We start from the raw sequence: 27,310 nt of genomic DNA on the forward strand, positions 1-27,310 counted from the left end.
TTTAACCTAAAACTTGTTTTAAGTTACATACCTAAGTACATACCATAAATTGATACATAATACATACCTAAAGAAGGGGAAAATTAAGGAAACAAAGAAATCTATCACAAAAAAACCTTAATTAACTGGAATGCAGAGAGTGAATATTTCAGTTAGTTGAAAATCAGGTAGAAAGCTTTTTGTTTCCAATGCTGACAATCATTCTAAAACGCACAAACCTAAGTACTTAAGCTTCAATATTTATGTGATGTTTCAAAACTCCTACAACTTCAGAATTCTTACTTACCACTGTAAAGTCATAGAAACAGAGAAAGTGCTGAAGCAATTGGGCTGAATATATATACTCTGACTCTAGCCTCTACTTAGGAAGTTAATTGTTTAAATAAAAACAGATTTATTCCAGATTCGGTATGCTCAAACTGTGTATGTTTATTTATATGTATATTACAATGTTGCCTGTAATAGAGCTAATAAACAGTTAATTGGCTATTAGGACTAAAAATGTAGTTATATGATACCATGTTTACCTTCAGATTGTGTATTTGAAGCTGCTAAGTTATCTGGCTGATGTGGAACAGAGTGGTGATGATGGGGTTGATGAAGAGTATCAGAATCTTTGGATCCAAATGCAACAACATCTGGGGTATAAGAAGAGAGGGAATATACACTGTGGGACAGCTGTTCCTGGTTAGTTAAAATGCTGGCAGATCCAGATGATGAAGTATCAGAGCCAATGATCTGAGATGCACAAGAGTTTCCATTCTTAAATAGTGAGTCTTTCAAAGTATTTTTACTGGAACTAAGACATCGAGACCTAGCAAGAGAAGAATATTGTTTCAATATCAAATAATAAATTGTAGAATTAAATTCATCTGAAATATGCTTCTGTGACTCACAGGTGTAAAGGAAAATGTGTGGTAGGTTTGGCTACAGAAAACTGTTTCCCTGTGACCATCTGTAGCAGCTGTCTGTAAATCTCTCTTTCTTCTTCTTGAACTGTCTATAAAAACAAACAAACAAACAAAAAAACAGTTTAAACACATGCAATAAGGCAAGTACTTCTCAAACCAGCATGTAAATGGAATCCTAGCTCTGCCAAAGCTCAGGCAGAATCCTTAAGATAATTAAGAATTACGGGCCTGACACAGTGGCTCATGCCTGTAATTCCAGCATTTTGGGAGGACAAGCGGGGAGGATCATTTGAGGCTAGAAGTTCAAAACCAGCCCAGTCAACATAGTGAGACCCCAACTCTACAAAAGAAAAACTAAAAAAAACTGGCTGTAGTGGCACATGCCTGTGGTCCCAGCTACTGGGGAGGCTGAGGCAGGATAATCACTTGAACCTGGAAGGCGAAGGTTGCAGTGAGCGAAGATCGTGCCACTACACTCCAGCCCGGGGGCAGAGCAAGACTCCATCTCAAAAAAAAAAAAAAAAGAAAAAGAAAAAGAAATATATATATATATATATAATTATCAAATGTGTAAAAGAGAGGTTGAGTAAATACCAGATAATATACTTTGAAAAATTATGGAACATATATTTAAATAATAGTGCAGAGAAGCTATAGGCTATAAAACCAGAAAGGCAGCAGGTAATCACTTCTGAGTCAAAAAAGAGTCCCAGAAATAAAGGGCCTCTAAATTAGGATTCCAACAAATCCCTTGATTCCTGAAACCTGTTAGAAAAATCACAAGGAAGTAACCAGAATAGTCCAAAACAGAGTGGAATATCTTGCCAACAGTTTCCTATTTTATTTAAGTGCAGTTACTTTCCAGAGACAATTTTCATCTCCAACATTTATTTATTTATTTTTCCTTTAAGCCCCAATACTACATTTAGGGAAAACCATATACTTCATAACATTCATTCATTGTCATGCACACCTACTATGCTCCAGTCACTAAAGATAATGAATGCATCGAATAAAATAAAGTTCCTGTATTTATGGAGATTATATTGCAGTGAAAGGAATTAAACAAAAAATTAGTCAGGTAGAATGCAGAAAATTAAAGAGTAAGAGAATGGAAAGTTATGGAAGGAGAGCAGCAGGAACAGGTAAGATTTCTCTTAAAAAGGTGGTATTTCCGCAGAAACCTAAAGCCAAGGGAAGAAGTCAGTCCTAGAAACATATAAAAGAATATTCCAAATAGAGGAACAACAAATGCCAAGCCCTGAGAGGGGAAGGTGCTTAATGCGTTCCAAAAACAGTAAGGTCCATGTGAATCAGAAGAGTAGGAAGAAATGAGATCACCTGACAGAGAACCAGATTATATAAGAACTTATAACTCTGGCAAAGCATCAATTCTATACAGGTCCCATGACTCAATGGGCTGTGTTCACTAGCACTTAGTAATATGCCCTGGCAATTTATTTTTAATCTTATATACAGTTTAATACAACCACCAATCCTCACAAAATAATTTTAAACATTATGTCAGGGTTAGCGGCATCTTGTACCGTGATATTTCAATATGTGCTGGGACTACAGGTGCCCGCCACCATGCCTGGCTAATTTTTTGTGTTTTTAGTAGAGACGGGGTTTCACCGTGTTAGCCAGGATGGTCTTGATCTCTTGACCAGCCCAGGCTGGAGTGCCGGGGCGCCATCTCGGCTCACTGCAACCTCCACCTGCCGGGTTCGAGTGATTCCCCTGCCTCAGCCTCTGGAATAGCTGGGACTATAGGTGCACGCCACCACACCCCGGCTTTTTAATTTTTAGTACAGACAGGGTTTCACCATGTTGGCCAGGCTGGTCTCGAACTCCTAACTTCAAGTGATCTGCCCACCTTGGCCTCCCAAAGTGCTGGGATTACAGACATGAGCCACAGCACCCAATATGTAGGGGTTTTTTTTTGTGTGTGTGTGTTTTGTTTTGAGACGGAGTCTCTGTCATCAGGTTGGAGTGCAGTGGCACAATCTCGGCTCGTGGCAACTTCCGCCTCCCTGGTTCAAGCCATTCTCCTGCCTCAGCCTCCTGAGTAGCTGGGACTACAGGTGTGCACCACCACGCCCAGCCAATTTTTTTTTGTATTTTTAGTAGAGATGGTGTTTCACCATGTTGGCCATAATGGTCTCAATCTCCTGACCTCGTGATCTGCCCGCCTCAGCCTCCCAAAGTGCTGGGACTAAAGGCATGAGCCACAGCACCCAGCTACCAGTATGTATTTTTTTAACCCTTGGTCTCCTCCCACTCTCTCGTCTTGTAGTCCCCAGGGTCTACCACTCCCATCTTTATGTCCATTTGTACCCAATATTTAGCTCCCACTTATAAGTGAGAACATGCGGTATTTGGTTTTGTTTCTGCATCAGTTTGCCTAGGATAATGTCTTGCCTATGTTTTAACAGTTTTGTTTTCTTGGTATTGAGTTGAGCTCCTTATATATTTTGGGTATCAACCCCTTATAGAATGGATGCAAATATTTTCTTCCAATCTGTAGGTTGTCTCTGTACACTGTTAATTGTTTCCTTTGCTTTTTAGTTTGATGTACTCACATTTGCCTACTTTTGCTTTTGTTGTCTGTGACTTTGCATGCAAATCCAAAAAAATCAGTGCCAAGACCACTGTTGTGTAGTTTTTCCCATTTTCTTCTAGCAGTTTTAGAGTTTCTAGTCTTAAAGTCTTTATTCCATTTTTAGTTGATTTTTGTATATGGTTTAAGGACCTAATTTCATTCTATGGAAATACAATTTTCCCAATACCATTTAGTGAAGAGACTGTCCTTTCCCTTTGTGTAGTCTTGGCACCTTTGTCAAAAATCAGTTAACTAGCTATATAACAGGTTCATTTTTTTTAAAAATTATACTTTAAGTTCTAGGGTACATGTGCACAACATGCAGGTTACATATGTATACATGTGCGATGTTGGTGTGCTGCACCTGTTAACTCGTCACTTACATTGGGTATATCTCCTAATGCTATCCCTCCCCCCTCCCCCCGCCATGACAGGCATAACGGGTTCATTTCTAGGTTTCCTATTCTGTTTCATTGGCTGATGTCTATTTCTAATACCATGCCGTTTTAATTAGTATAGCTTGGTAGTATAGTTTGAAATCAGCTAGTGTGGTAGCTTCTTTTTTGTTCTTTCTGCTCATAATTGCCTTGGCTATTCAGGGATTTATATGGTTTCACATGAATTTTACCATTTTTTTCTATGAAAAATAACATTGAAATTTTGATAGGGATTGCACTGAATCTGCAGATTGCTTTGAGTAGTATGGCCATTTAAACAATATTAATTCTTCCAATCCATGAACACAGAATAGTTTTCCATTTAATTGTATCTTCAATTTCTTTCAACAATGTATGTTTTTCAGTATATAGGTCTTTTAATTCCTTGGTTAAATTTGATTTTTTTTTTGTAGCTATTGTAAATGGGATTGTTCTCTTGATTTCTTTTTTGCACAGTTCATGGGTAACAGTGCATAGAAACACTACTAATTTCTGTGTGTTGTTTTGTATCCTACAACTATACTGTATTCATTTAATAGTTCTAACAGTTTTTTGGTGGAGTCTGTAGGGTTATATATATACACACATATATATACACACACATACACATATATACATATACTATATATATACACACATATATACACTGTATTCATTTAATAGTTTGAACAGTTTTTTGGTGGCATCTGTAGGGTTTTCTATATATAAGATCATGTTGTCAGCAAACAGTGACAATCTTATTTCTTCCTTTCCCAAAATAACACATGTAACTTTTTTCGCTTTGCCAAAATGAAAGTTACCTAAAACTTTAAACAAAAATCTTTTTTGGACCATCTAGTACTATCAGTAAAAGAAAACATCTTTCTCTGTTAAATTACTTGTTAAACTGTTTTTTGTTCTTTTTGTTAAGCACAGTGGCTCACACTTATAATCCCAACTCTTTGGGAAGTCAAGGCTTGAGCCCAGGAGTTTGAGACCAGCCTGGGCAACAAAGTGAGACCCTGTTTCTACGTCAAAAAATTTTAAAAATTAGCTGCATACTGGCGTGTGTCTGTAGTTGCAGCTACTCAGAAGGCAAAAGAGGGAGAATCACTTGAGCCAGGAAGTTGAGGCGGCAGTGAGCTGTGATTGCGCCACTGCATTCCAGCCTGGGTGACACACTGAGACTCTATTTCATAAAATAAAATAAAATAAATTAAAATTTTAAAAAGCCCTAACTGTTCTTTACTGAATAAGAAAATTAGGGGCTGGGTGCAGTGGCTCACTCCTGTAATACCAGCACTTTGGGAGGCCGAGGCGGGTGGATCATGAGGTCAGTAGATCGAGACCATCCTGGCTAACATGGTGAAACTCCATCTCTACTAAAAATACAAAAAATTAGCCGGGCGTGGTGGTGCCCGCCTGTAGTCCCAACTACTCAGGAGGCTGAGGCAGGAGAATCGCTTGAACCCTGGAGGCGGCGGTTGCAGTGAGCCAAGATTGCGCCACTGTACTCCAGCTTGGGCAAGAGAGCAATACTCTGTCTCAAATAAAAAAAGAAAATTAGGATCTTAAGAGGAAAGGAAGCAATAATTGCATAGCATGATAAAGTTAAAGAAGCTAGCTAATGTTACATTTTAAAACCTGAAAAAATACTAAGACGAGTGTTTTGAAGTATAAAAATAATTAATTAAGGTGCTGAATTATATTTTTTAAAAGGGACAGAGTCCTGCAGTTAGGTGATGTTTCTATAAAAGGCTCCATCATAATGGGTGCTGACGAGTTGATGGGTGCACACGCCAACATGGCACAGGTATACATATGTAACAAACCTGCACATTATCCACATGTACCCTAGAACTTAAAGTATAATTTAAAAAAAAAAAAGGCTCCATCATAAAAGAACTGTAAAATTATAAAACTTTAATAGAGAGCACAAATAAATTTTAGGACACTGATAAACTGTTTTGTTATAAATTACCCCCAATAACTTTATAAATGCTCCCCCTAATTTTCATTTTGTTTAAAGTAATAACTTTATACCATATAAAATATGAAAAGTGCAAATTTCAATAATTTTTCTGAGTCCCAAATGCTTGACTTATGACAAAACTGTAAAGCATTTCTAAGAAAAGTATAAAACCATCACTGTCACCTATTACAAAAGTCCAGTATCTTAAAACGTTGCTCAATAATTTGCAAAGAAGCATATCTAGAAGCAACATGTAAATGAAAAGAAACTACTTGTGTTTTTGCCATTTTACATTTTTATTGTCACAAGTATTTTCTCTTTTCCAAACAGAACTTTATATCCTCTATAACAGCACTGTCTAACAGAAATTTCTGTAATAATAGAAATGTTCTATATTTGCCCTGTCTAATATGGTAACCACTAGCTACATGTGGCTAATGAATACTTAAAATGTGGCTAGTGTCACTGAGCAACCGAATTTTAAATTTGAATTTGAATTAATTTAAACAGTGCTGGTGGCTAGCCATTACCCTACTGAATAGCACAGCTTTTTGATGTTGCCTCTTGAGTCAGCCATTCTGCACAGCCACTGCTTGCATATACCTAAATTCTTCTTCATGTGTTCTCTTCAAACCTCTGTTGCAAGACTGAGCAGTGCAGTGGTGACATCATCTTAATTGTTAATTTTGTAGAAGACTTCATATTCCTGAAGTTGACGGACAAATCCGGCATTAAGGTTAATACATCTTCCTCTAACATAACCAAATGTACCTCTGTTGAAGATCCCAACGTTTCATGGAAAGTGACTTTTCATCCAGTTTGTAAGTTCCCATCAATAAATTTAGTCCCAGGGTTAAAAAGTATTATATCTGAATTATTTGTAATATCCAAAAATAAACATCTAAATAAATTTGTTGAAAGTTTGATAATAAAGTTTGGCCCAATATTTTGTATTACTCATGTTATATGGCTTATTCTGTAGTACAGGTGGCTCAACTTTCATACTAGGAGAACATAGAACTAAAAACAGGCAAAATTTCCTGCATCACTTGTTTCATAGATTAGATTCTTAGCTTCTTCTTTGAACTACAGGAGGAAGGCAAACTCCAGCTTCATGTTCTCCATTGACCCGACTAGTGGCCTGGAGGGCTGTTTGGAAGGGTAAAATTGCCCAAGCAACCCCCAGTCCTCAGGCTGGCAGAGGAGGCAAAAGGAAGAAAGGCTGAACAGTCCACAGAGCTGGTGGGTGAATGGCAAACTTACAATGAACACAGAACTAAAGGATCCTGGTGAGACTAAGCAACAGAAACATGGGGCAGGGGAGGGTTAGGAGCCCTGTACCCAGCTGTCATGCTGCTGCTGTCTCCTCCACAAAGTCTCTCTGTACCCTTTAGGCTGTCTAGACTCCAGCATAATCACAGACCCCACAACTCCAGTAATTATTTATGCATAAAATAATTTAAATATAATATAAAATTCAATAGCATAAAAGGTATAATGAAAAATAAATCTTGGGCTCACTTTAGGAGCACATATACTAAGACTGGAACAATATAAAGATTAGCATGGTCCCTGTACAAAGATGACATGAAAATTTGTGTAATGAAAAAAAAAAAATGTTTATTTTTTAAAAAATCTCCTTTTTATCATTGTTGTTCAGCTTTACCACCAAAGGCAAATGTTGCCGGTTTCTTGTCTATCCCTTACCCTGCTAAATGACTTAGTAGTTCTGCCACGCTCCACTTGAATGTTGGTTTTTTCTGTTTTTTTTTTTTTTTTGAGACAGTGTCTTGCTCTGTCACCCTGGCTGCAGTGCAGTGGCACAATCACAGCTTACCGCAGCCTTGAAATCCTGGGCTCAAATGATCTTCCTCCTTCAGCCTCCTGAGCAGCTGGAACTACAGGCACCTGCCACCATGCCCAGCTAATTTATTTTGTAGAGACAGGATCTCACTATGTTGCCTAGGCTGGTCTCAAACTCCTGGCCTCAAGCAATCCTCCTGCCTTGGCTTCCCAAAGTGCTGGGATTGCAAGCATAAGCCACCGTGCCCAGCCAAACATTTTAGATTCAATACAAACTTTAAACCAAAAATATGAACAGGATTTTTACTAACCATATCACAAATAATCAAGTTTTGACACCTAAGAGATCACTGATTACCAAATTATGTAATTATTTAGCATGTAATGCTGTATTCTTGACTCCATACTCAGTAAGCTTCATTGGGCAAGAACCATATTGCTGTGTTGGACAACAGAAAACATACTTGACCAAACCTCCTCAGAAGTTCTCGGTTCTAGGCCTGCCATTTACTAGTCATGTAACCTATGACTCCTATTTTCCAAATCTGTAAAACATGACTATTACCTCATCTCTACCTATTTTGCTGAGTTAAAAGGATTAAAAACAATAATACACATGGAAAATACACTGGAAGCACTAATGCTATTTAAATGTAAGGTAATTATTATTCATTTGTATCTCCAAGCAACCATAGCAATTAGACGTACATTAAATATGTAATCTAACAGACATGTGCACACATTCTGTCATGCGAATTATATGCTATATTATATTCATGAAATTGACTTTTCTTTTAGGTTTACTGAATGAATATAACAACCCAAGTGTCAACAGAACATCTTTCTTTTCAGGAGTCTGTAACTTCAAAAAAGGTCTTACTCATAATAAAAGGATATAAATTGTTTAACTAGCTTCTTGATTTTTCTCTTATATTGAAGAAAAATTGTTCCTAGTAAGAACAGGTATTTCATCAAATTAAAACAAAAAAATTTTTTTTGAGATGGGTCTCACTCTGATGCCCAGGGTGGAGTGCAGTGACACAATCACAGATCACTGCAGCCTTAACCTCCTGGGCTCAAGCAATCCTCCCACGTCAGCCTCTCCAGTAGCTAGGAGTACAGGCATGAGTCACCAAGCCTGCCTAATTTTTATATTTTTTGTAGAGCAGGGTTTCTCCATATTGCCCAGGCTGGTCTCGAACTCCTGGGCTAAAGTGATCCACCTGCCTTGGCCTCCCACAGTGCTGGGATCATAAGCGTGAGCTGCCTCACCTGGACCAAAATCAAATTTTATCAAAAACTGCTGAGGAAGACTAACAGTTTTTCCACAGAAGACAAGGGTTTAGGAAGGGTCTAGCAAAGATCAAAGAGAGAGAGAGTTTGATGTATGAGAAACCATTCAGGCAACACTAAAGATTAAGTCAAGTCAGTTGTACAGCAGGAATAGTAAATATAAAAGTAAGACAAATAATGAAGTCCTGATAAAACATCTCTTTAATCTCTTTAGAATAGATGATAATACTCAAAAAGAGTAATTCAGACAGAAAAAGCACAGGAAGGATAAAATAGAATGGTTCTTAAACATCTAATTATTAATAGGGAGCAAACGGCTCAATGTAGGGAAAGATCCTAACTTTTAGTAGCTTTTGTCACAGGTTTTCCTTACCTCTTCTGCTGTACTAACATGTCGCCTCTGAGTTTTCTTGGGGCTCAAAAGGCTTCGACGACATGAACCACTCCAAGACGGACTTGGAACAGGTTTAATAGGGAAAGATTTTTCATATGCAGATACATGGCAGTGATGGTTTGACTTTCCCGCAAAAATGTTTGATAATCCACTAAAAAAAAAAAGAGTTTGTAAGAAAGATAAGAACAGACAATAAGTAAAATAAATCTAATCTAGTGATTATTTTCACTTTCAAAATATAAAACCAACCAAACAAAACAGGTAAAACAATAGGTGGTACCATTTGAGGGAAATATACGATAAATGAATAAATGATATATAAGGATGCTGCATCAGGTTCTGCCACTTAAAAGATCTTACATTGTCAAAACACAAAATTATCAAATACTTAAAACTGTATTTTTAGATCCACAATCTAGAATTTCTTTTGGTCAGGAACAATATAGCTTTGTGGTATGACAAAGCATAACAGATTAGATGTCTTCAAAAGACCTGGGTTCCAGGTATGCTAAAAAAAAAAAAAAATTCATTTTCTATTATTCCCTGTGCCCGATACTCAGCCTATTGGAGGAAATTAAGATTAAATATGTAAAAATGCATAAAGGCTGAAGCCTCTCAACTAAGCTTTTAAACTGAATTTTAAAATTTCCTTAAAGCCCAACAGAGGGCTCCCATCCTTCATTAAAAACAACTATTAGGCTGTGTCATTAAATTCTCCTTCTGGCCTATTTACTTCCTCTGAAGAATTTTTTGTCTCTTTATACCATCTAAGGGGAAGAACTGGCAAATTGGCATGAAGAATATTGTGAACTCAAAAACCCTGTCTCACATCCAAGGCTTACTAATTTTGAGGTTTTTTTTTTTTTTTTTGAGATGGATTCTTGCTCTATCACACAGACTGGAGGGCAGTGGCACGATCTCGGCTCATGGCAACCTCCACTTCTTGGGTTCAAGTGATTCTCCCGCCTCAGTCTCCCCAGTAGCTGGGATTACAGGCACCCACCGCCACAACCAGCTGATTTTTTAATTTTTGCAGAGACGGGGTTTCACCATGTTGGCTAGGCTGATCTTTAACTCCTGACCTCTGGTGATCTGCCTGCCTCAACCTCCTAAAGTGTTGGGATTACACGTGTGAGCCACAGCACCCAGCCAATTCTGAGTTTTTCTATGTGCTCTTTTTCATCTATCATTACCTGGAAAGTTTGAGGTACTTATTCTTAGCATAATAAATTTTCTTTTTTCTTCAAGACTCAGACTACAGAAACACAGCTGAATATTCTAAATTCAATGAAATCAACTCTTTAAAATCATTATATGTGTTCTGAATCCAAATCAGACAAGATCTAAAGAAAATCAAAAAGTGCACAATTCTCTTTAAGTCTTCTTGGGTTTGTACATGTGTTAAGAATGGGGAAATGAGAGTGGCTTCTGGTGCTCTGGGGTGAGCTCTGCCCGGCTGCGAGGATGGCGGAAAGAGGGAAGCTCATCACAGTGATGGGAGACGAGGACACAGTGACTCGTTTCCTGCTGGGCGGCATAGGGGAGCTTAACAAGAACTGCCACCCCAATTTCCTGGTGATGGAGAAGGATATAACCATTCATGAGATCGAAGACACTTTCTGGCAATTTCTAAACCAGGATGACATCGGCATCATCCTCATCAACCAGTACATAGCAGAAACGGTGCGGCAGGGCCTGGACGCCCACCAGCACTCCATCCCCACTGTCCTGGAGACCCCCTCCAAGGAGCACCCATATGATGCCACCAAGGACTCCATCCTGCGCAGGGCCAGGGGCATGTTCACTGCTGAAGATCTGCACTAGGGTCTTCGTGTGAGGACTCCTCACAGCCCTCAGCCCTTCCCTCATTTCCAGGCCTCTCCTCAGGCTTGCCATCAGCCTTCTTTACATTTTGAGCCTCTAATTTCCAAGTCCCTGCCCCTTCCCACTCCATTAAGAGGCTAGGTGAGGCACTTCTAGGTTGCTGGGGCTCTGCTGTTAAAATCAAGGCTGGTTAAGAACAGGAAGCCTGACCACCTCTCTCCACTACCTCTTCCCTGTGCTGTTACACAGTGTCATTGTTGACGTTAAATTAAACTCATATTCTTGCTTCTCTCAAAAAAAAAAAAAAAAAAAAAAGAATGGGGAAATGAGCGAGGACTTAAAATTTTAGGAACAGGCTTGTTTTCTTAGGATGAGTGGATGCAGCTAGGAAAAGACGGCAAGGGCAGTGTAATTGTTTGGTAAACACATGATGGATTCTCCACAATGTCTTTTGTATTTGTGTTTCCCAGAGTATGTGTGCACCTATGCATGTTTTTTAACATAAAATATTACTCTTCTAAAGAAACAGTACAAGGGCATCCTGCAATGCCAGAAAGCAAGGGTGTTACCCAAAATCAATAAGCTAAGGTCAAACAGACAGAGAAGCAAGCTTAAGGGGCTTCCACTAGCCAAATTTCTGAGAATGTGAGCATTAAAAGTATAACAATTATAGTGGATTGCAAAACACTGAATCCATAATGACACTAAAAAAGGAACAGACAAATTCATTTGAAACATATCAAGTGTCTATTTTACAAAAACCTTGCTTTGAAAACTGGTAATGAAAAAGTAAAATCTAATCATTTATCCTGCCTTTCCCATAGGAAACACATTTCAGGGACTCTAATAGCTCCAGCAAAGGAAAAATGCAATCAGAATGCCAATTAGGAAGTGTAGAAGTGATAAAATTAGAAAAATCTTATTTCATTAACCGTAATAAAACTATTCAGTTAAGTATTATCAAATGATATTAATTATTAGGTGATGGCTGATGTGAAATTCATCATTCATATAATGCCAAAGTAACATTATTTAGATTACATTCAAGTCACAGGGGAAAAACCTAATTGTACAATTAACTACCAGATTGTCAGTTCCTCAATCCAGAGGTCAGTCTAGTATCATGAATAATAGAACCAAAACAAGATACTGTTTGTTTTTCAAATGTGATAAACGCAGCATCACGTTTTAGTCACATCAAAAACCTAGCTTATAAAAAATACAGGTGATTTTTTGACAAAATAATGATACCATGTGGAAGCAACCTGTCAAATCCAAAAAGTAGAACATGATACAGAAAAGTCATGTCATTTAAAAAAAGGAGGCTGAGGTCGGGCATGGTGGCTCATGCCTATAATCCCAGGAAGGGAAGTCAAGGAAGGTAGATCACAAGGTCAGGAGTTCGAGACTAGCCTTGCTAATATGGTGAAATGCCGTCTCTACTAAAAATACAAAAATTGGCTGGACGTGGTGGTGGGCACCTGTAGTCCCAGCTACTCAGGAGGCTGAGGCAGGAGAATCGCTTGAATCCAGGAGGCGGAGGTTGCAGTGAGCCGAGATCACACTACTGCAGAGCGAGACTCCGTCTCAAAAAAAAAAAAAGGAGGCTGTTCTAGTTATAAGAGACAAAGCCAATAACTTCCAGATGCAAAACCAAACTAACTGGGTCAACTGAGAAAATTTAAATATGACTTAGGGTATAAAATAAAATTTACAAAAGAATATGTACACTATGAACTCATTTTGGAAAAAAGTAAAGTATGTAGAAGGATATGTACTGAGACATTACAGAGTTGATCTCAGGCTGGTGGCAATATGATGTTTTTATTTTTTATTTTTCTTAACTATGTTTTCTAAATTTTTCCAAAGTATTTATACTATTTCTGTAATAACATTTTTTTTTAAATAACAGTATGGCTTTATTGCATTAAAAAAGCCACCTGCAAAATGATGCATAGAGAAAATCTTTAATGAAGACAAAATAATATCATACATTTAATAGTATACATAACATATATATCATACTATATATGAGTAAGAAACAGTAAGAAAGAAACAGGTATAGGAAAAGGTTTGGAAGGAAACACACCAAGGAGAAGGGATTGGGATTGTGGGTAGCAGTCAAGGGATCTTCAGCTTTGTTGGTAACATATTGATTTCTACAATGTGAGTGTATGAGTGAATTACTGTATAATTTTTTAAAAGTTAAGTGAGGAACATGATCCCAGGGAGTACTGACACATGTTCCTGGAGTCCATGTGTATAATAAAATAAAAGCCATCTTGTTGGCTTCTATCAACACCACAAAGCTCAAACTTAACTAAACAGTACATTAAATGATCCCACATTCCTAAAATACACCAGGGCAGAATTTAAGTAGTCATAAATACTATTTTTAAAAAGAGATACTTACTAATATAATAAATACTATAATAAATAATAATATAATAAAATACCTGAGGGAAAAAGTTTCTAAGCCAAATTTCATCTGCCTTTAATAATCCATGTAAGTTTTGTTAGGTAGAGCTTATGAAGTTGGAATAACTAGGATAAAGTTCTCTATGACTATCTTTTTTGTTTTTTGAGACGAGGTCACTCTGACACCTAGGCTGCAGCTACAGTGGCATGATCTCAGCTCACTGCAACCTCTGCCTCCCAGGTTCAAGCGATTCTCCTGCTTCAGCCTCCCGAGTAGCTGGGACTACAGGCACACATCACCATGCATGGCTAATTTTTTTGTATTTTTAGTGGAGACGGGGTTTTGCCATGTTGGCCAGGCTAGTCTGGAACTTCTGACCTCAGGTGATCCACCTGCTTCGGCCTCCCAAAGTGCTAAGATTACAGGCATGAGTCACCGTGCCTGGCCTGTGACTCTTTATTTTCTAATATATAGAAGTAGCTTGATCTACTTGACTAATGTCATGAGGTAGAGAACTGCTTTAGTTTAAGTCAGGTCTCTGCTCACATGACAGCTGTAAAATGTGTTTCTTTCCGCTCAAATTGCAGAGATTGACTGATTTTCACTTTAAGATTTGCAAGAGCCATACTGATCTTGAAGGGTCCCAATATTCTCATATCCACCAAGATTTACTTAAAATTCTCTCTTCCAGTAAAATTTAGCTATCATCAAAATTCAGCACTAAGTAAATGAGAAGTTGAAAATGTAAAATGGATTTGTTCATATCCTTAAGGTTTAAAGTCCAAAGATGGTGTTACTCTTTTAAAATCCCCATGTAATAACTATCTACCTTTTAGTCACTTTCTCTTATATCTGAGGAAGGGCTTGAGAACTAAGATGACAAAATACCAACCTTGAGGTCTTTCGGGTTTCGAGGTAAAGACTTCGGCTGTTTCTTGATTTTTGTAAAGATGAGCTTGATGATGGAGTAGAATTTCTCCATTGGCCATTTGCACTCTGGCCAAAGGTTCTTAAGTCGCCTGAGCCAAGAAAACTGTCTGAGGAAGGATTATCTAAAAAAATAAAAGTTTGAATAAATTAAACAAATTCTACAGGTGGTTCTCCTTATGACTGCAACCATGACCAACTATTGTATTCCAAAGTAATGTGGCATATCACCATGTCTCTCATGGAAGAAAGATCCCAGTCTCAACTGCCAGTAAAGTCTGCAGTAGGGGAGCTTCTACAAACTATAATTGATTCAGCCATACTAACCTGAAAATTGATGAAGGAGCTGAATCCTGCCACAGCCATGTGCCTTATCTGCATCAATGTGACTCCGTGGTGTCCACCAAAAGTCAACATTTTACCCCAACTATATCTTGCAAGCACTCCCAGGCCTGGGCCTGAAAGAAGGTAGGCCAGACCAGTAAGAAAGCAGGTGGGGGGCCAATGAGAATTGTAATTCAAATGAACAACAGTTATTGCTTACTAAGCAGCTAGTGTCACTTTCTTCTTTTTAGTTACCATGTTCAAGACTCAGGTACTCTCTCAAAGAGCAGAGACAACCTAATTGCTGCTTATTCTGGTTGGCTTATGGCAAGGAATGACCCATCATATATATCTGGTTCTGGTATAATAATCTTCAGTCATTTAATGCCATAATCAAACATATTATTACTCCAGTGTTTGCTACTACAATCAGATTAATTGAGAATTACTTATTATTTGAATTTTCTAACTTATGGATTACAATCTGGGATATCAAAAACCTCCTGAAGTTTCAGCTAGGAGTGGTAGAATAATTTCTATACCCTCCTCTCCCTATCTGCAGAATTGGACAATTTAAAACAGCTCCCTCAAAATAACTTCAGACATTAAGTTATGGAACTCTAAGGAGCTCCAGTGAAAACATAAGAATAATAATTCTCTACTTCTGGAATTTTTTTCTAGTGCTGACATTATTTTGAAGATATTCTTTTAACGCATATTACTATAGAACTTTTCACAATATTGTAAATGTATGCTATTAAAAATATTTAATGTATCTTTTGATACTCTATCCAAATAGGCAGCCTTCAAAAATATAATTTTGTGTTTCTGTAAGCTAATCAAGATGTCAGGATGTAGGGTAAATAAGACAAGAAAAAAGCAGCAGTCAGGGTGGTATTAGTACTAATTAATTCAACAGTTGGTGACCTTAGTCTGATAATTAAAATAAGCTAATTTACTTTCAAAACAAATTGTAACTTTGTTCCTTTGTAATCAGTATCTATGCTTAGCATCTATTACTATAACTTTGAGGACAGAAACATGAGGCTAATGAAAATGAGTCTTAGTAAAAAACTAGAAAATTATTAGACTTAAGTTTAAAGTCATAACAGTAGAAATATTTGTCTCTCACACGTTTTGGCTAAAATTTGATTAGGGCATGATCTAAATAGAGATATCTGTCTGAGGAATCGGTCTGTCAAAAATACAAGTTACCCTAACAGGTGTGAAATTTGAGACCAAGGATAAGTCAGAGTAGCATTCTCAATGGCATGTGACAGAGACGGCAGCTTCAAAATGCAAAAAGAAAAGCAGAAGATCAGGCAGCAGTCTGCTTAAACAGAAAAAGGTGGTTCCAACTACACTTAATGAAATCAATCGCTGAATGGTGTTCTGTTGCTGATGGGATCAAGCAAAGCTAGAGACAGACTAAGAGGAAACTACAGATACTGTTTTGTTTGTTTGTTTTTGAGGCAGGGACTCACCCTGTTGCCCAGGCTGGACTGTAGTGGCACAATCATAGCTCACTGCAGCCTCGAACTCCTAAGCTCAAGCAATCTTCCTGCCTCAGTCTCCCAAGTAGCTGGGATTACAGGTGCATACCATCATACATGCCTAATTTTTCTATTTTTTTGGAAAGTCAGGGTTTCACTGTGTTGCCCAGGCTGGAATCGAACTCCTGGCCTTACGTGATACTCCCACCTGGGCCTCCCAAAGACAAAGTACTGAAATAACACAGGTGAGCCACTGTGCCTGGCCACATATAGTAAGAGTTTAACATGATAGTCTGTCATCACTGATTTCTGTAAGAAATCAGAGTTACAAACACCACAAAAAAGATTACCTATTATGTGTACATACATACACACAAAACTAGGAGAAAATACACCAAAAATTTAATTGTGGTTATGTTCTAATGATAGAGTGATGGGTATTTTTCTACTTTTCTGTACAAATTTTCTGCAGGGACAAGCAATACTTTTATGAATATAATAAACTTCATATTAAAAAAGAATGTGTCAAGACTGGGTGTGGTAGTTCATGCCTGTAATCCCAACACTTTGGGAGGCCGAGGCAGGTGGATCACCTGAGGCCAGGAGTTCGACATCAGCCTAGCCAGTATGGTGAAACTCGTCTCTATTAAAAATACAAAAAATTAGCCAGGCATGGTGGCACACGCCTGTCGTCCCAGTTACTAGGGAGGCTGAGGTATGAGAATCACTTGAACCCGGGAGATGGAGGTTGCTGTGAGCCAAGAGCATGCCACTGCACTCCAGCCTGGGTAACAGAGTGAGATTCTGTCTCCAAAAAAAAAGAATGTGTCAGGTAACTACTTACTATGAAAGTAACTACCAGTTGTTCCTGTTAACTTTAGTTAAAATAATAGCAGGATGTTTAAATAATCTTACCTACCAAGTATCATTCTGGTAACCTAATTTAACATATTTTCCAAAGAGAAGACATTGATAATTATTCTAAGCATGAGCAAAATCATTTCTTTTCATCCTACTTTTCTCTGTTTACGGTTAAACTTTTTCTTTTTCTTGAGACAGGGCCTCCCTCTGTCCCCCAGGCTGAGTGCCAGTGGCACCATCACAGCTTACTGTAGCCTTGACCTCCCAAGCTCAAGTGATGTTCCCACCTCAGCTTCCTCAGTAGCTGGGTCTACAGGTACATGTCACCAAGTCCAGGTAATTTATTTTTATTTCTGTAGAGATAGGGTCTCAGTACGTTGCCTGGGCTGGTCTCAAACTCGGGCGAAAGTGATACTCCCGCCTTGGCCTACCAAAGTGCTGGGAGTACAGGCATATAAAGTTTTACTGTAACAAAGTAAACTGTAACAAAGTTTTTAAAACTTTATTTTTTAAAAAATCAATATTTTAAATACTCTAATCTTAAGTGGATTGAGAGGTAGATTTTTAAAAAGCTTGATCTAGAGATGTTAACCCAATAAAGCAATAAAGGAGAGGTTCCAGATCCTAGATCCTAAAGTTTGGGCCTTCCTGCTCATTTTCATCCTGGTGGAGGAGGAGACAGCAGGGTGAGAGAGAAGACAAATACCAGTAAAATCAGGATCAGCAGATTAAGGCAGGTAAACTGAGGGTCCGTGTCTAGCCCAATCAAGTGGTAAGGCAGAAGGTGATGACCACTGCAATCGATGTGGGGATTATTAGAAAAGAGTATATCCAGAGGAGAGAGCATAATTGGAACGAGTATGGAAAGAGGAAGAAGTTTTGTTAAAGTCCATAGTAAAAAGTAGGTTTTAATTAAAGACTTCATTATAAGAAAAAAGTATATATAAGACCACTGACATTCACAGATTTAAAATACTGATTTTTAGAAAGTGACCTTTGATGTCTGTGACATGCCATAAGCTTGTTCGATCAGGGACTAGATGAGATTTGTTAGACACAAATTTGAGTACTCTGCTTCAAGCTGTGAGTAATTTAGCACCCCCATTTCAGTATGACTTTATTATTCACTATTGTTATTCTCTATTCATCATCTATATATAGCAACTGTTGTAATTATTTTCTTCTCCAAAAAAAGGTACTCAAGTGAGACATGAAGCTTTTAGTGTAAGACTGTTGATATAGGAATCAACTTGTGGTATGAGGATAAACATAAGAAAAATATAACTCTCAACAATTATGTAACTGAGTAGAAAGCCAAGGAATCTGGCCAAATATTATATTAGAACTTAAGATAATCTTAGTTATATTCTTTGTGAGTATCAAGGGTTTACTGAAACTTAGAAGAAAAAAAGCTCTATATACCAATGCTTTTAGGGCATGTTATTAACAACAGCTGAAAATGGTTAAGGGTAAATGTGCACCTAAACCATAGGGAAAATAATGAAGCAAATGAAGGCACACGTCCATTATCCCAAATCAAATGCTTGCGTCCAGTTCTATATCCAAATTTAAAATTTTTGGAATTTTAGAAAGATAACCTGGCATATTAGGTAACACCTTCAAGTATAATCTGTAATAGCACTCCGTAATCAAACATGTTATCTGCAGCAAAATGTGAAAATACTCATTTTTACAGAGATTTTAAAAAAGAAAAAAATATAAACAGCTTAGTGTCAGTTCAAGTAGGTTTTGCCAAGGAATTAATTCAGGTCAGGTATTTTTTTTTTTTTTTTTTTTGGAGATGAAGTCTTACTGTGTTGCCCAGGATGGAGTGCAATGGCGCAGTCTCCACTCACTGCAACCCCCACCTCCTGGGTTCAAGCGATTCTTCTGCCTCAGCTTCCCAAGTAGCTGGGATTACAGGTGTCCTCCAACACACGCAGCTAATTTTTGCGTTTTTAGTAGAGACAGGGTTTCACCATGTTGGCCAGGCTGATCTCGAATGCCTGACCTCCAGTGATCCACCCGCCTTGGCCTCCCAAAGTGTTGGGATTACAGGCCTGAGCCATTGCACCCAGCCTCAGGTCAGGTTTTGAAGCCAAATGAGTTGTGAAAAAAATTTTTGGTTTTCAGAGGTTTTTGGATTTGGAATTGCACAGAAGGGATTGTGGATGTGCGTATCAATTTCATGAATTAGAAATGAGCAGAAAATGATTAAAAAAGAACACGTCGACAGATGAAAAACTAAAACTATATTGGCCTGGACAACACAGAGAAACTCCGTCTCTACCAAAAAATACAAAAATTAGCTAGGCATGGTGGTATGCATCTGTAGTCCCAGCTACTCAGGGGGCTGAGGTGGGAGGATCACAGCCAGGAGGTTCAGATTGCACTAAGCTGTCATTGTGCCACTGCACTACAGCCTGGGCAACAGAGACCCCCTGTCTCAAAAAAAATTAAAATATAAAAATACTGAGTTAAAAAAGATTACATGTGTCAAATCACGCAACATGTACGAGGTATATACACACAGATAATCAGAAGAGATTACACAGACTTGAGTTAAATAAGAGTTGGATGAGATGGAGTGCAGTGGTTCACACCTGTAATCTCAGTACTTTGGGAGCCCTAAGCAGAAGGATCACTTGAGCCCAGGAGTTTGAGACCAGTCTGTGCAATACAGCAAGAGCCTCATCTCTATAAATAATTTTTTAGAACATTAGCCAGGCATGGTGGCATGTACCTGTAGTCCCAACTACTTGGGAGACTGAAGCAGGAGAATCGCATGAGCCTAGGAGGTCGAGGTTGCAGTGAGCCATGACCACATCACCACACTCCAACCTGGGTGACAGAGTGAGACTGTCTCAAAAAAAATTAAAAATAGGCTAGGCGCAGTGGCTCATGCCAATAATTCCAGCACTTTGGGAGGCCGAGGCGAGTGAATCACCTGAGTGATTTGAACAGGAGTTCAAAAACCACCTGGCCAACATGGCGAAACCCCATCTCTACTAAAAGTACAAAAATTAGCCAGGCATGGTGGCAGGCACCTGTAATCCCAGCTACTCGGGAGGCTGAGGCAGGAGAATTGCTTGAACCCAGGAGGCGGAGGTTGCAGTGAGTCAAGATCGTGCCACTACACTCCAGCCTGTGCAACAGAGCGAGACTCCATCTCAAAAAAAACAAAATAAAATAAAATAAATTAAAAATAAAACATTAGAATTGGGTTATGAGAAGGGAACTTTCAGTAGAATTTTCTATATAGCTGTTTATTATTAAGTAATTGTTTTTAACTTAAAGCAGAGATTTTATCCAATGGTAAACTGGCATATGAAATTATAAGCAAACATAGCCTGAGTTCAAATGGAAATACCGATGATCTAATTTCATTAACCATTCAACCGTTCCTCCATCATTAATACTGAGCTATCAAACCAGATTTCAGACTCTGTTCATCAAAAAGCCTTCTCAATAACAATGGTAGTAGAGTTACGCTTTGAGAAAATTGATTTTTCTATACAAATTATGCATGTACTATGGAAGTCCAGTGCCCAGGGCAGATAAAGTATCACCCACTTAAATCACATTTAAATACAGTGTGAATCTAAAAAAGCATCATACTAACGTCTTTTTAGGGAGGAGATCTCACTGACAAAGAATCCTAAGGAAGCCAAATAACAAGAATAATTATTATCTGCATTCTGTATTTATCATCCCAATTTATCCTTATAAAAATTCAGCCAGGTACAGTGGCTCACACATGTAATCCCATCATTTTGGGAGGCAGAGCCAGGAGGATCACTTCAGGTCGAGAGTGCGAGACCAGCCTGGCCAACATGGTGAAACTCTGTCTCTACTAAAATTACAAAATTTAGCCAGGCGTGGTGGTGGTTGCCTGCAATCCCAGCTACTAGGGAGGTTAAGGCAGGAGAATTGTGTGAACCCAGGAGGCAGAGGTTGCAGTGAGCCGAGATCATACCACTGCACTTCAGCCTGGGCAACACAGGAAGACTCCGTGTCAAAAAAAAAAAAAAAAAAAAAAAAAAAAAAAAAATTCCTCTTCAGGCAGTTTCAATGGTATAACTAGTATTCCTATATTGTGGTAAGGCAAGAAGACTGAAGCATAAGGAGTAAAAAGACCTGGGAAGACTACTGTAATCTTCCTGAGTCCTACTGCCAAGAGGCTAACCAACAAAACTCTTAGTTTCTCAAGGCAGAGGCAGAAGACCCTTGGAAGTCCAAACCCTCGTAAGAGGGCAGATGATAGATAGGCAGGTCACAGGATAAGAACAGCCTAGAGAATGCTGACTTCTGTCATGGATCACAAGTTAAATAGGCAAGCCCTTGAATATGCAAGCATATGGCTGTGGCAGGTGCTAGACAGAAACACACAGTTAACATTTCCTGCCCTGAAAGAAGGACAAGCTCAGGAATAAATAAATTTTCAGGTTTCATGGTTTCAAGTAGAACAGAAATAAACTAGCTCTGTGATTTAAATTAATGCAAAACAAACACCCTTTTCACACATCACATACACATATCCCCAAAAAAAGTCAAAAACAAAGTTGTATTGCTTTTTACAACGGCATAATGGACAGTTAGATTAGATTCTCAAAACACTTTCCCACTAGAAAACTAGTATTTGGATGAGACAAAATCAGTAAAGTATCATAGCAACCACATACACAGGAAAAGCCATTCAAATGATGTTCTAGTGAAGAAAATACCATCTTGTTTTTGACAATGTCTTTACTTTTGGAGATGATAAACATAAAAGATATGCTATAAAGAAATCCAAAAGGTATAAAGTCCCTTGACTCCAAGTAATGTGTCATACCTGAATAACAGCTTGGATTATAAGCTGCACTTCTTGTGGAACATGTAAAAGATCGGTCCAAATGTCCTTGCCTGGAAGATAAAATCTAAACAAAGCAGAAGATTTTTCTTAAGTCACATTTTTTTTTTTTAGAAACAAAGTCTCACTCTTGTTGCCCAGGCTGGAGTACACCAGCATGATCTCTACTCACTGCAACCTCTGCCTCCTTAGTTCAAGTGATTCTCCTACCTCAGACTCCTGAGTAGCTGGGATTACAGCTGGGATTATGTGCCATCACACCTGGCTAATTTTTGTATTTTTAGTAGAGACAGGGTTTCACCATGTTGGCCAGGCTGGTCTTGAACTCCTGACCTGAGGTGATCCACCCACCTTGGCCTCCCAAAGTGCTGGGATTACAGGCGTGAGCCACCATGCCTGGCCATGTCATGTTTTTTAACAATAAAATAAAAGCATATATTAGGAAAAATAAATAATTAAACAAGACTATAAGCCGGGTGCAATGGCTCATGCCTATAATCTCAGCACTTTGCAAAGCCAAGGCAGAAGGATCACTTGAGCTCAGGAGTTCAAGACTAGCAATGGACAACATGGAGAGACCCCGTCTCTAAATAAATAAAGACTATAGCAGAACTAAGACTATTTCAGAACTCAATATAATTATATTTACATGTTATACATATTAGTACTACATACTAATAAGAAAGGAAAACACGTAGACAATCTAATGAAATAATTCAGGCTTTAAGAAAAAAAACAGGCAAAATATCTGTTATACAACTTAATTCAAAGAATGTTCACTAAAAGGTAAGTATGTATTTAGTACACCCTGTCTGAAAGCCAGTTATAACACATACTAAAAAGGCTGAGAAAAATCAATCTGGTTTTGGTTGTTTTGATAACTTTACAGAGATAGCTCTTAATCAGAGGTGGTGCTGTACCCTGGGTACATATCTGGAAATGTGTGGACATACATTAACTATTAAAATGATTATGGGGGGGGAGGTGTATGCTACAGGTATTTAGTGCCTAGGGCTCACGGATGCTAAATATCCTATTAGGAAAGATTCACACATCAAAGAATGATCTCATCCAAATTACTAATGGCTTTCCTATTGAAAAAGACTGCTTTATTAATAGTGCTCCCCACACTTTCATGTGCATATAAATCAAATGAGGATGTTTTTAAAACATAAATTCTGATTCAGTGATATGAGGTAAAGCCTGAGAGTCTGCATTTTTATCAGGCTCCCAAGTAATGTTGATGCTGTTGGTCCTGAACCAGACCTTGAAAACCAGGCACAGACATCCCAGAGCTGCTCTATATTTTCACATTTCTCCCCCATTTAATGCTCAGCAATTTTAAGCGCTAGTTTAAAAGAACACCGATCTGCATATAAGTAATTTGAAAATTCAGAAAACAATGAGTTTTCTAAAAGGTACTGTTCTCAAAGAACTCATACATAGCCTATTTTGTCTTAACTTCCTTGTCTTAATTTTAATATATAGAGCAGAATTCCAAACACTAAAATTACTGATTCTAAAAAGTTTATATCCATGCTTGTATTTTTGAGTGTGGTATTTAAACTACATAAGATGAAAACGTATGAGGAGCCCAAATAATTAATTAATTAAAGGAAGAAAATTGCTCCTAACCTGCTGGTCAGAAAGTGAAAGCTGGTCCTCTGGAAAACCTGTTTGTGGCAGGAGGTGGGTTTTGAATAAGGAGTTGTGGTTCACTAAAGTCACTTCTCCAGCATCCATCCTCATCCTATCAGCAATATCATCTAGGGAGAGAGTCTGGATTAGTTCAAGTCACATAATTCTTCAATAATGTTTCCCCTATGAACCAATCTTTTCACCAAATAAAAACACTTCCCACCCAGGCATGGTGCCTCAAGCCTGTAATCCCAGCACTTAGAGAGGCTGAGGCAGGAGGATTTTTTGAGGCCAGAAGTTCAAGACCTATCTAGGCAACATAGCAAGACCCTGTCTCCCCAAAAAATTAAAAAATGAGCCAGCAGGCCAGGTGCAGTGGCTCACACCTGTAATCCCAGCACTTTGGGAGGTCGAGGCGGGTGGATCACGAGGTCAGGAGTTCGAGACCAGCCTGGCCAACATGGTGAAACCCCGTCTCTACTAAAAATACAAAAATCAGCCAGGCATGGTGGCGGGTACCTGCTACTCAGAAGGTGGAGGCAGGAGTATTGCTTGACCCTGGGAGGAAGAGGTTGCAGTGGGCCAAGATCGCGCCATTGCACTCCAGCTTGGGCAACAGCAGCAAAACTCCATCTCAAAAAAAAATAAAAATAAAAAAAGTTAGCCAGCCAATGTGGCACATGTCTGTAGCCTCAACTACTTGGGAAGCTGTGGCAGGAGGATTGCCTTGAGCCCATGAGTTCAAATTTACAGCGAGCTATCATCACACCACTGTACTCCAGCCTGGGTGACAGAGAGAGACCCTGTGTCTAACAATAATAACAAAAAAAGACAAAAAAAGAACTTGAAGAACAACTCTGCAATAAAATAAAATGCCTCCTTAATAGCTAACTAAAGGCAAAAATCTCATATTGTCATTGTCAACAGAGGTCCATGTACAGAAATTGGCTCATTGGTAGATGGCCTCAGTTAATTTCAAAACAATTCAAAACTTGTACACATATAAAAACAGCTTAATTTAAAGTTTTAAAAATAACAAGACCAGGCAAGGTGGCTCACACCTGTAATACTAGCACTTTGGGAGGCTGAGGCAGACGGATGGCTTAAGCCCAGGAGTTCGAGACCAGCCTGGGCAATATGGCAAAATCTCATCTTTATTAAAAAACAAAACAAAACAAAACATTAGCCAGACATGGCGGTGCATGCCTGTAGTCCCCACTACTCAGGAGGCTGAGCTGGGAGGATCCTCTGAGCGTGGGGAGGTCAAGGCTGCAGTGAACCATAACAGAGTCACTGCACTCCAGCCTGGGCGACAGAGTGAGACCCCATCTCAGAAAACAGCAAAGAAAAACACAAACAAAAAACAAAAATGCTCCCAAAAGAAACTTTTTTAACATTTTAACTACAGAAAAAAATTTAAATATAAAAGATTGGGGCAAAAAATTCACCATTCAGTAATAAACACTGTTAACACTGGTTCATTTCCTGTTTTAACACAAAAAAGTGCTTTAAGACATAATCCACCTGCCAGGTGTGGTGGCTCACACCTGTAATCCCAGCACTTTGGGAGGCTGAGGTGGGTGGATCACTTACTTGAGGCCAGGAGTTTGAGAGCAGCCTGGCTAACATGGCAAAACCCCATCTCTACTAAAAATACACCAGGCATAGTGGTAATCCTAGCACTTGGGAGGCTGAAGCATGAGAATCGCTTGAACCCGGGAGGCGGAGGATGGAGTGAGCCAAGATAACACCATTGCACTCCAGTTTAGGCAAGAGAGTGAGACTCTGTCTCTAATAATAATAAGAATCATCATCATCATCATCATCATCATCATCTGCCTGAAATTTTTTAGAAGCATAATTTTATTCATATTGCTCTTAATAGGTATCAGCTCAATAACTATAACATTAGGGCAGAATTTTACTTTTGAACCATTTTTGATAACTTTATTACTACAGAAGAGCTAGAATAGAAGCAATAAAGGTAACAGAATTCAATGACTTACACTGGTATCAGCAATGAGAGAAAATGCAAACAAATGAACAGGGAAGGAGAAGGCAGACTAAGGAAAAGGAAAACACAGAATAGAGAGAAAGCTAATGTGAATCTAAAAGGAACATAGGGATGTTATAAAATCTAAGTGTACAGATTTTTCAACTTATTTCTAAATTAGCTACTAGTCCTGATCTTATATTGATCGCCTTAACAGACATAAAGTACTATAAATGAAATAGTGAAAAATGTCCTAATCACAATTCTCAGTAACACTAGCTAAATGAAATAAAATATTTACATTAATCAAATTGTCATTTAGAAGTCAGTATAACATAGTACTAAGGAACAAGAACTCTCAGCTGGGCACGGTGGCTCACCCCTGTAATCTCAGCACTGTGGGAGGCCAAGGCAGGCAGATCATGTGAGGTCAGGAGTTCAAGACCAGACTGGCCAACATGGTGAAATCCCATCTCTACTAAAATACAAAAATTAGCCGGATGTGGTGGCACACGCACGATTGTAATCCCAGCTACCTGGGAGGCTGAGACGGGGACTGCTTGAACCCAGGAGGCAGAGGTTGCAGTGAGTTGAGATCATACCACTACACTCTAGCCTGGGTGACAGAGTGAGACTCCGTCTCAAAATAAAATAAAAAAAAGAACAAGAACTCTAGAAAACTCTAGAACCAGAGTACCTAGGTTTAAATCCTGGCTCTGCCAGTTATAGCACATGACTCTAGGCAAGCTTCTTAACTTCTGTGTCTCAGTTTCCTCGTGATATAATAGGGATAATAACAGTAACCTACTTGGTAGGTGCTATTAGGTACCCTTGTAAGATGTTAGGAGTAAATGAACTAATATATTTTAAATACTTAGAACAGTGTCTAGTACACAGTAAATGTTTGCCAGGGTATATTTGGCTTTTTCAATATAATCAATGAGATAATACTCCTAAATGAGTACATAAACAATGTTCTAACCAAAAGATAATTATGTGGGCTGGGCGCGGTAGCTCATGCCTGTAATCCCAGCACTTTGGGAAGCCGAGGTGGGCAGATCCCCTGAGGTCAGGAGTTTGAGACCAGCCTAGCCAACATGGCGAAACCCTGTCTCTATTAAAAACACGAAAATTAGCTGGACATGGTGGCACATGCCTGTAATCCCAGCTACTTGGAAGGCTGAGGTAGGAGAATTGCTTGAACCCAGGAGACACAAGCTGCAGTGAGCAGAAATGGTGCCACTGCACTCCAGCCTGGGTGACAGAGCAACACTACATTTCGAAAAAAAAAAATAATAATAATTATGTTTGGCATATAGTATTACATAATTAGGATTAAGATTTCTCTTAAAATTATTATTAAGCACAAAGATACAAATACTGAAAATGTTAGGAAAACCCATTCTTTCACTCTAGCTTAACCAATGAGAGTAGCTAAAAGGATTCAACAACTAGTTAGTCTTACCCATTTCAAGTCTTTTCACATCACTGACTTTAGCAAAGATACAAAGTCCTATAAAAGAAGACACAAAACAGAAAAATTACATACTGAAACGCCTACTTCACTTAATTTTAGAAGGTGCAGCCA

The 27,310-nt window shown here is 38.5% G+C and overlaps 1 protein-coding gene, 1 non-coding gene and 1 pseudogene across 4 annotated transcripts in view; 2 read left to right on the forward strand and 1 right to left on the reverse strand.

Moving 5' to 3' along the window:
* Nucleotides 1–27,310, reverse strand: part of SENP1 (SUMO specific peptidase 1) — a 62,182-nt gene that overhangs the window by 29,966 nt on the left and 4,906 nt on the right. For all 3 annotated transcript variants that reach the window (XM_025402548.1, XM_025402549.1, XM_025402547.1), the window contains exons 2-8: nucleotides 27,188–27,235; nucleotides 23,727–23,857; nucleotides 22,074–22,158; nucleotides 14,527–14,686; nucleotides 9,371–9,542; nucleotides 897–1,000; nucleotides 528–814 (exon numbers count right to left, since the gene is read on the reverse strand). In XM_025402548.1, the coding sequence (XP_025258333.1) occupies nucleotides 528–814; nucleotides 897–1,000; nucleotides 9,371–9,542; nucleotides 14,527–14,686; nucleotides 22,074–22,158; nucleotides 23,727–23,857; nucleotides 27,188–27,191 (943 nt within the window). In that variant the 5' untranslated portion in view covers nucleotides 27,192–27,235. The remainder of the gene's footprint in view (nucleotides 1–527; nucleotides 815–896; nucleotides 1,001–9,370; nucleotides 9,543–14,526; nucleotides 14,687–22,073; nucleotides 22,159–23,726; nucleotides 23,858–27,187; nucleotides 27,236–27,310) is intronic.
* On the forward strand, nucleotides 7,415–7,523 carry LOC112635646. The gene has a single exon (XR_003121990.1). It is a non-coding gene; the product is annotated as a U6 spliceosomal RNA (small nuclear RNA).
* On the forward strand, nucleotides 10,856–11,215 carry LOC112634161 (annotated as a pseudogene).

Source organism: Theropithecus gelada, chromosome 11 (assembly GCF_003255815.1).
Source record: "Theropithecus gelada isolate Dixy chromosome 11, Tgel_1.0, whole genome shotgun sequence".
Taxonomy (NCBI): Eukaryota; Metazoa; Chordata; class Mammalia; order Primates; family Cercopithecidae; genus Theropithecus; species Theropithecus gelada.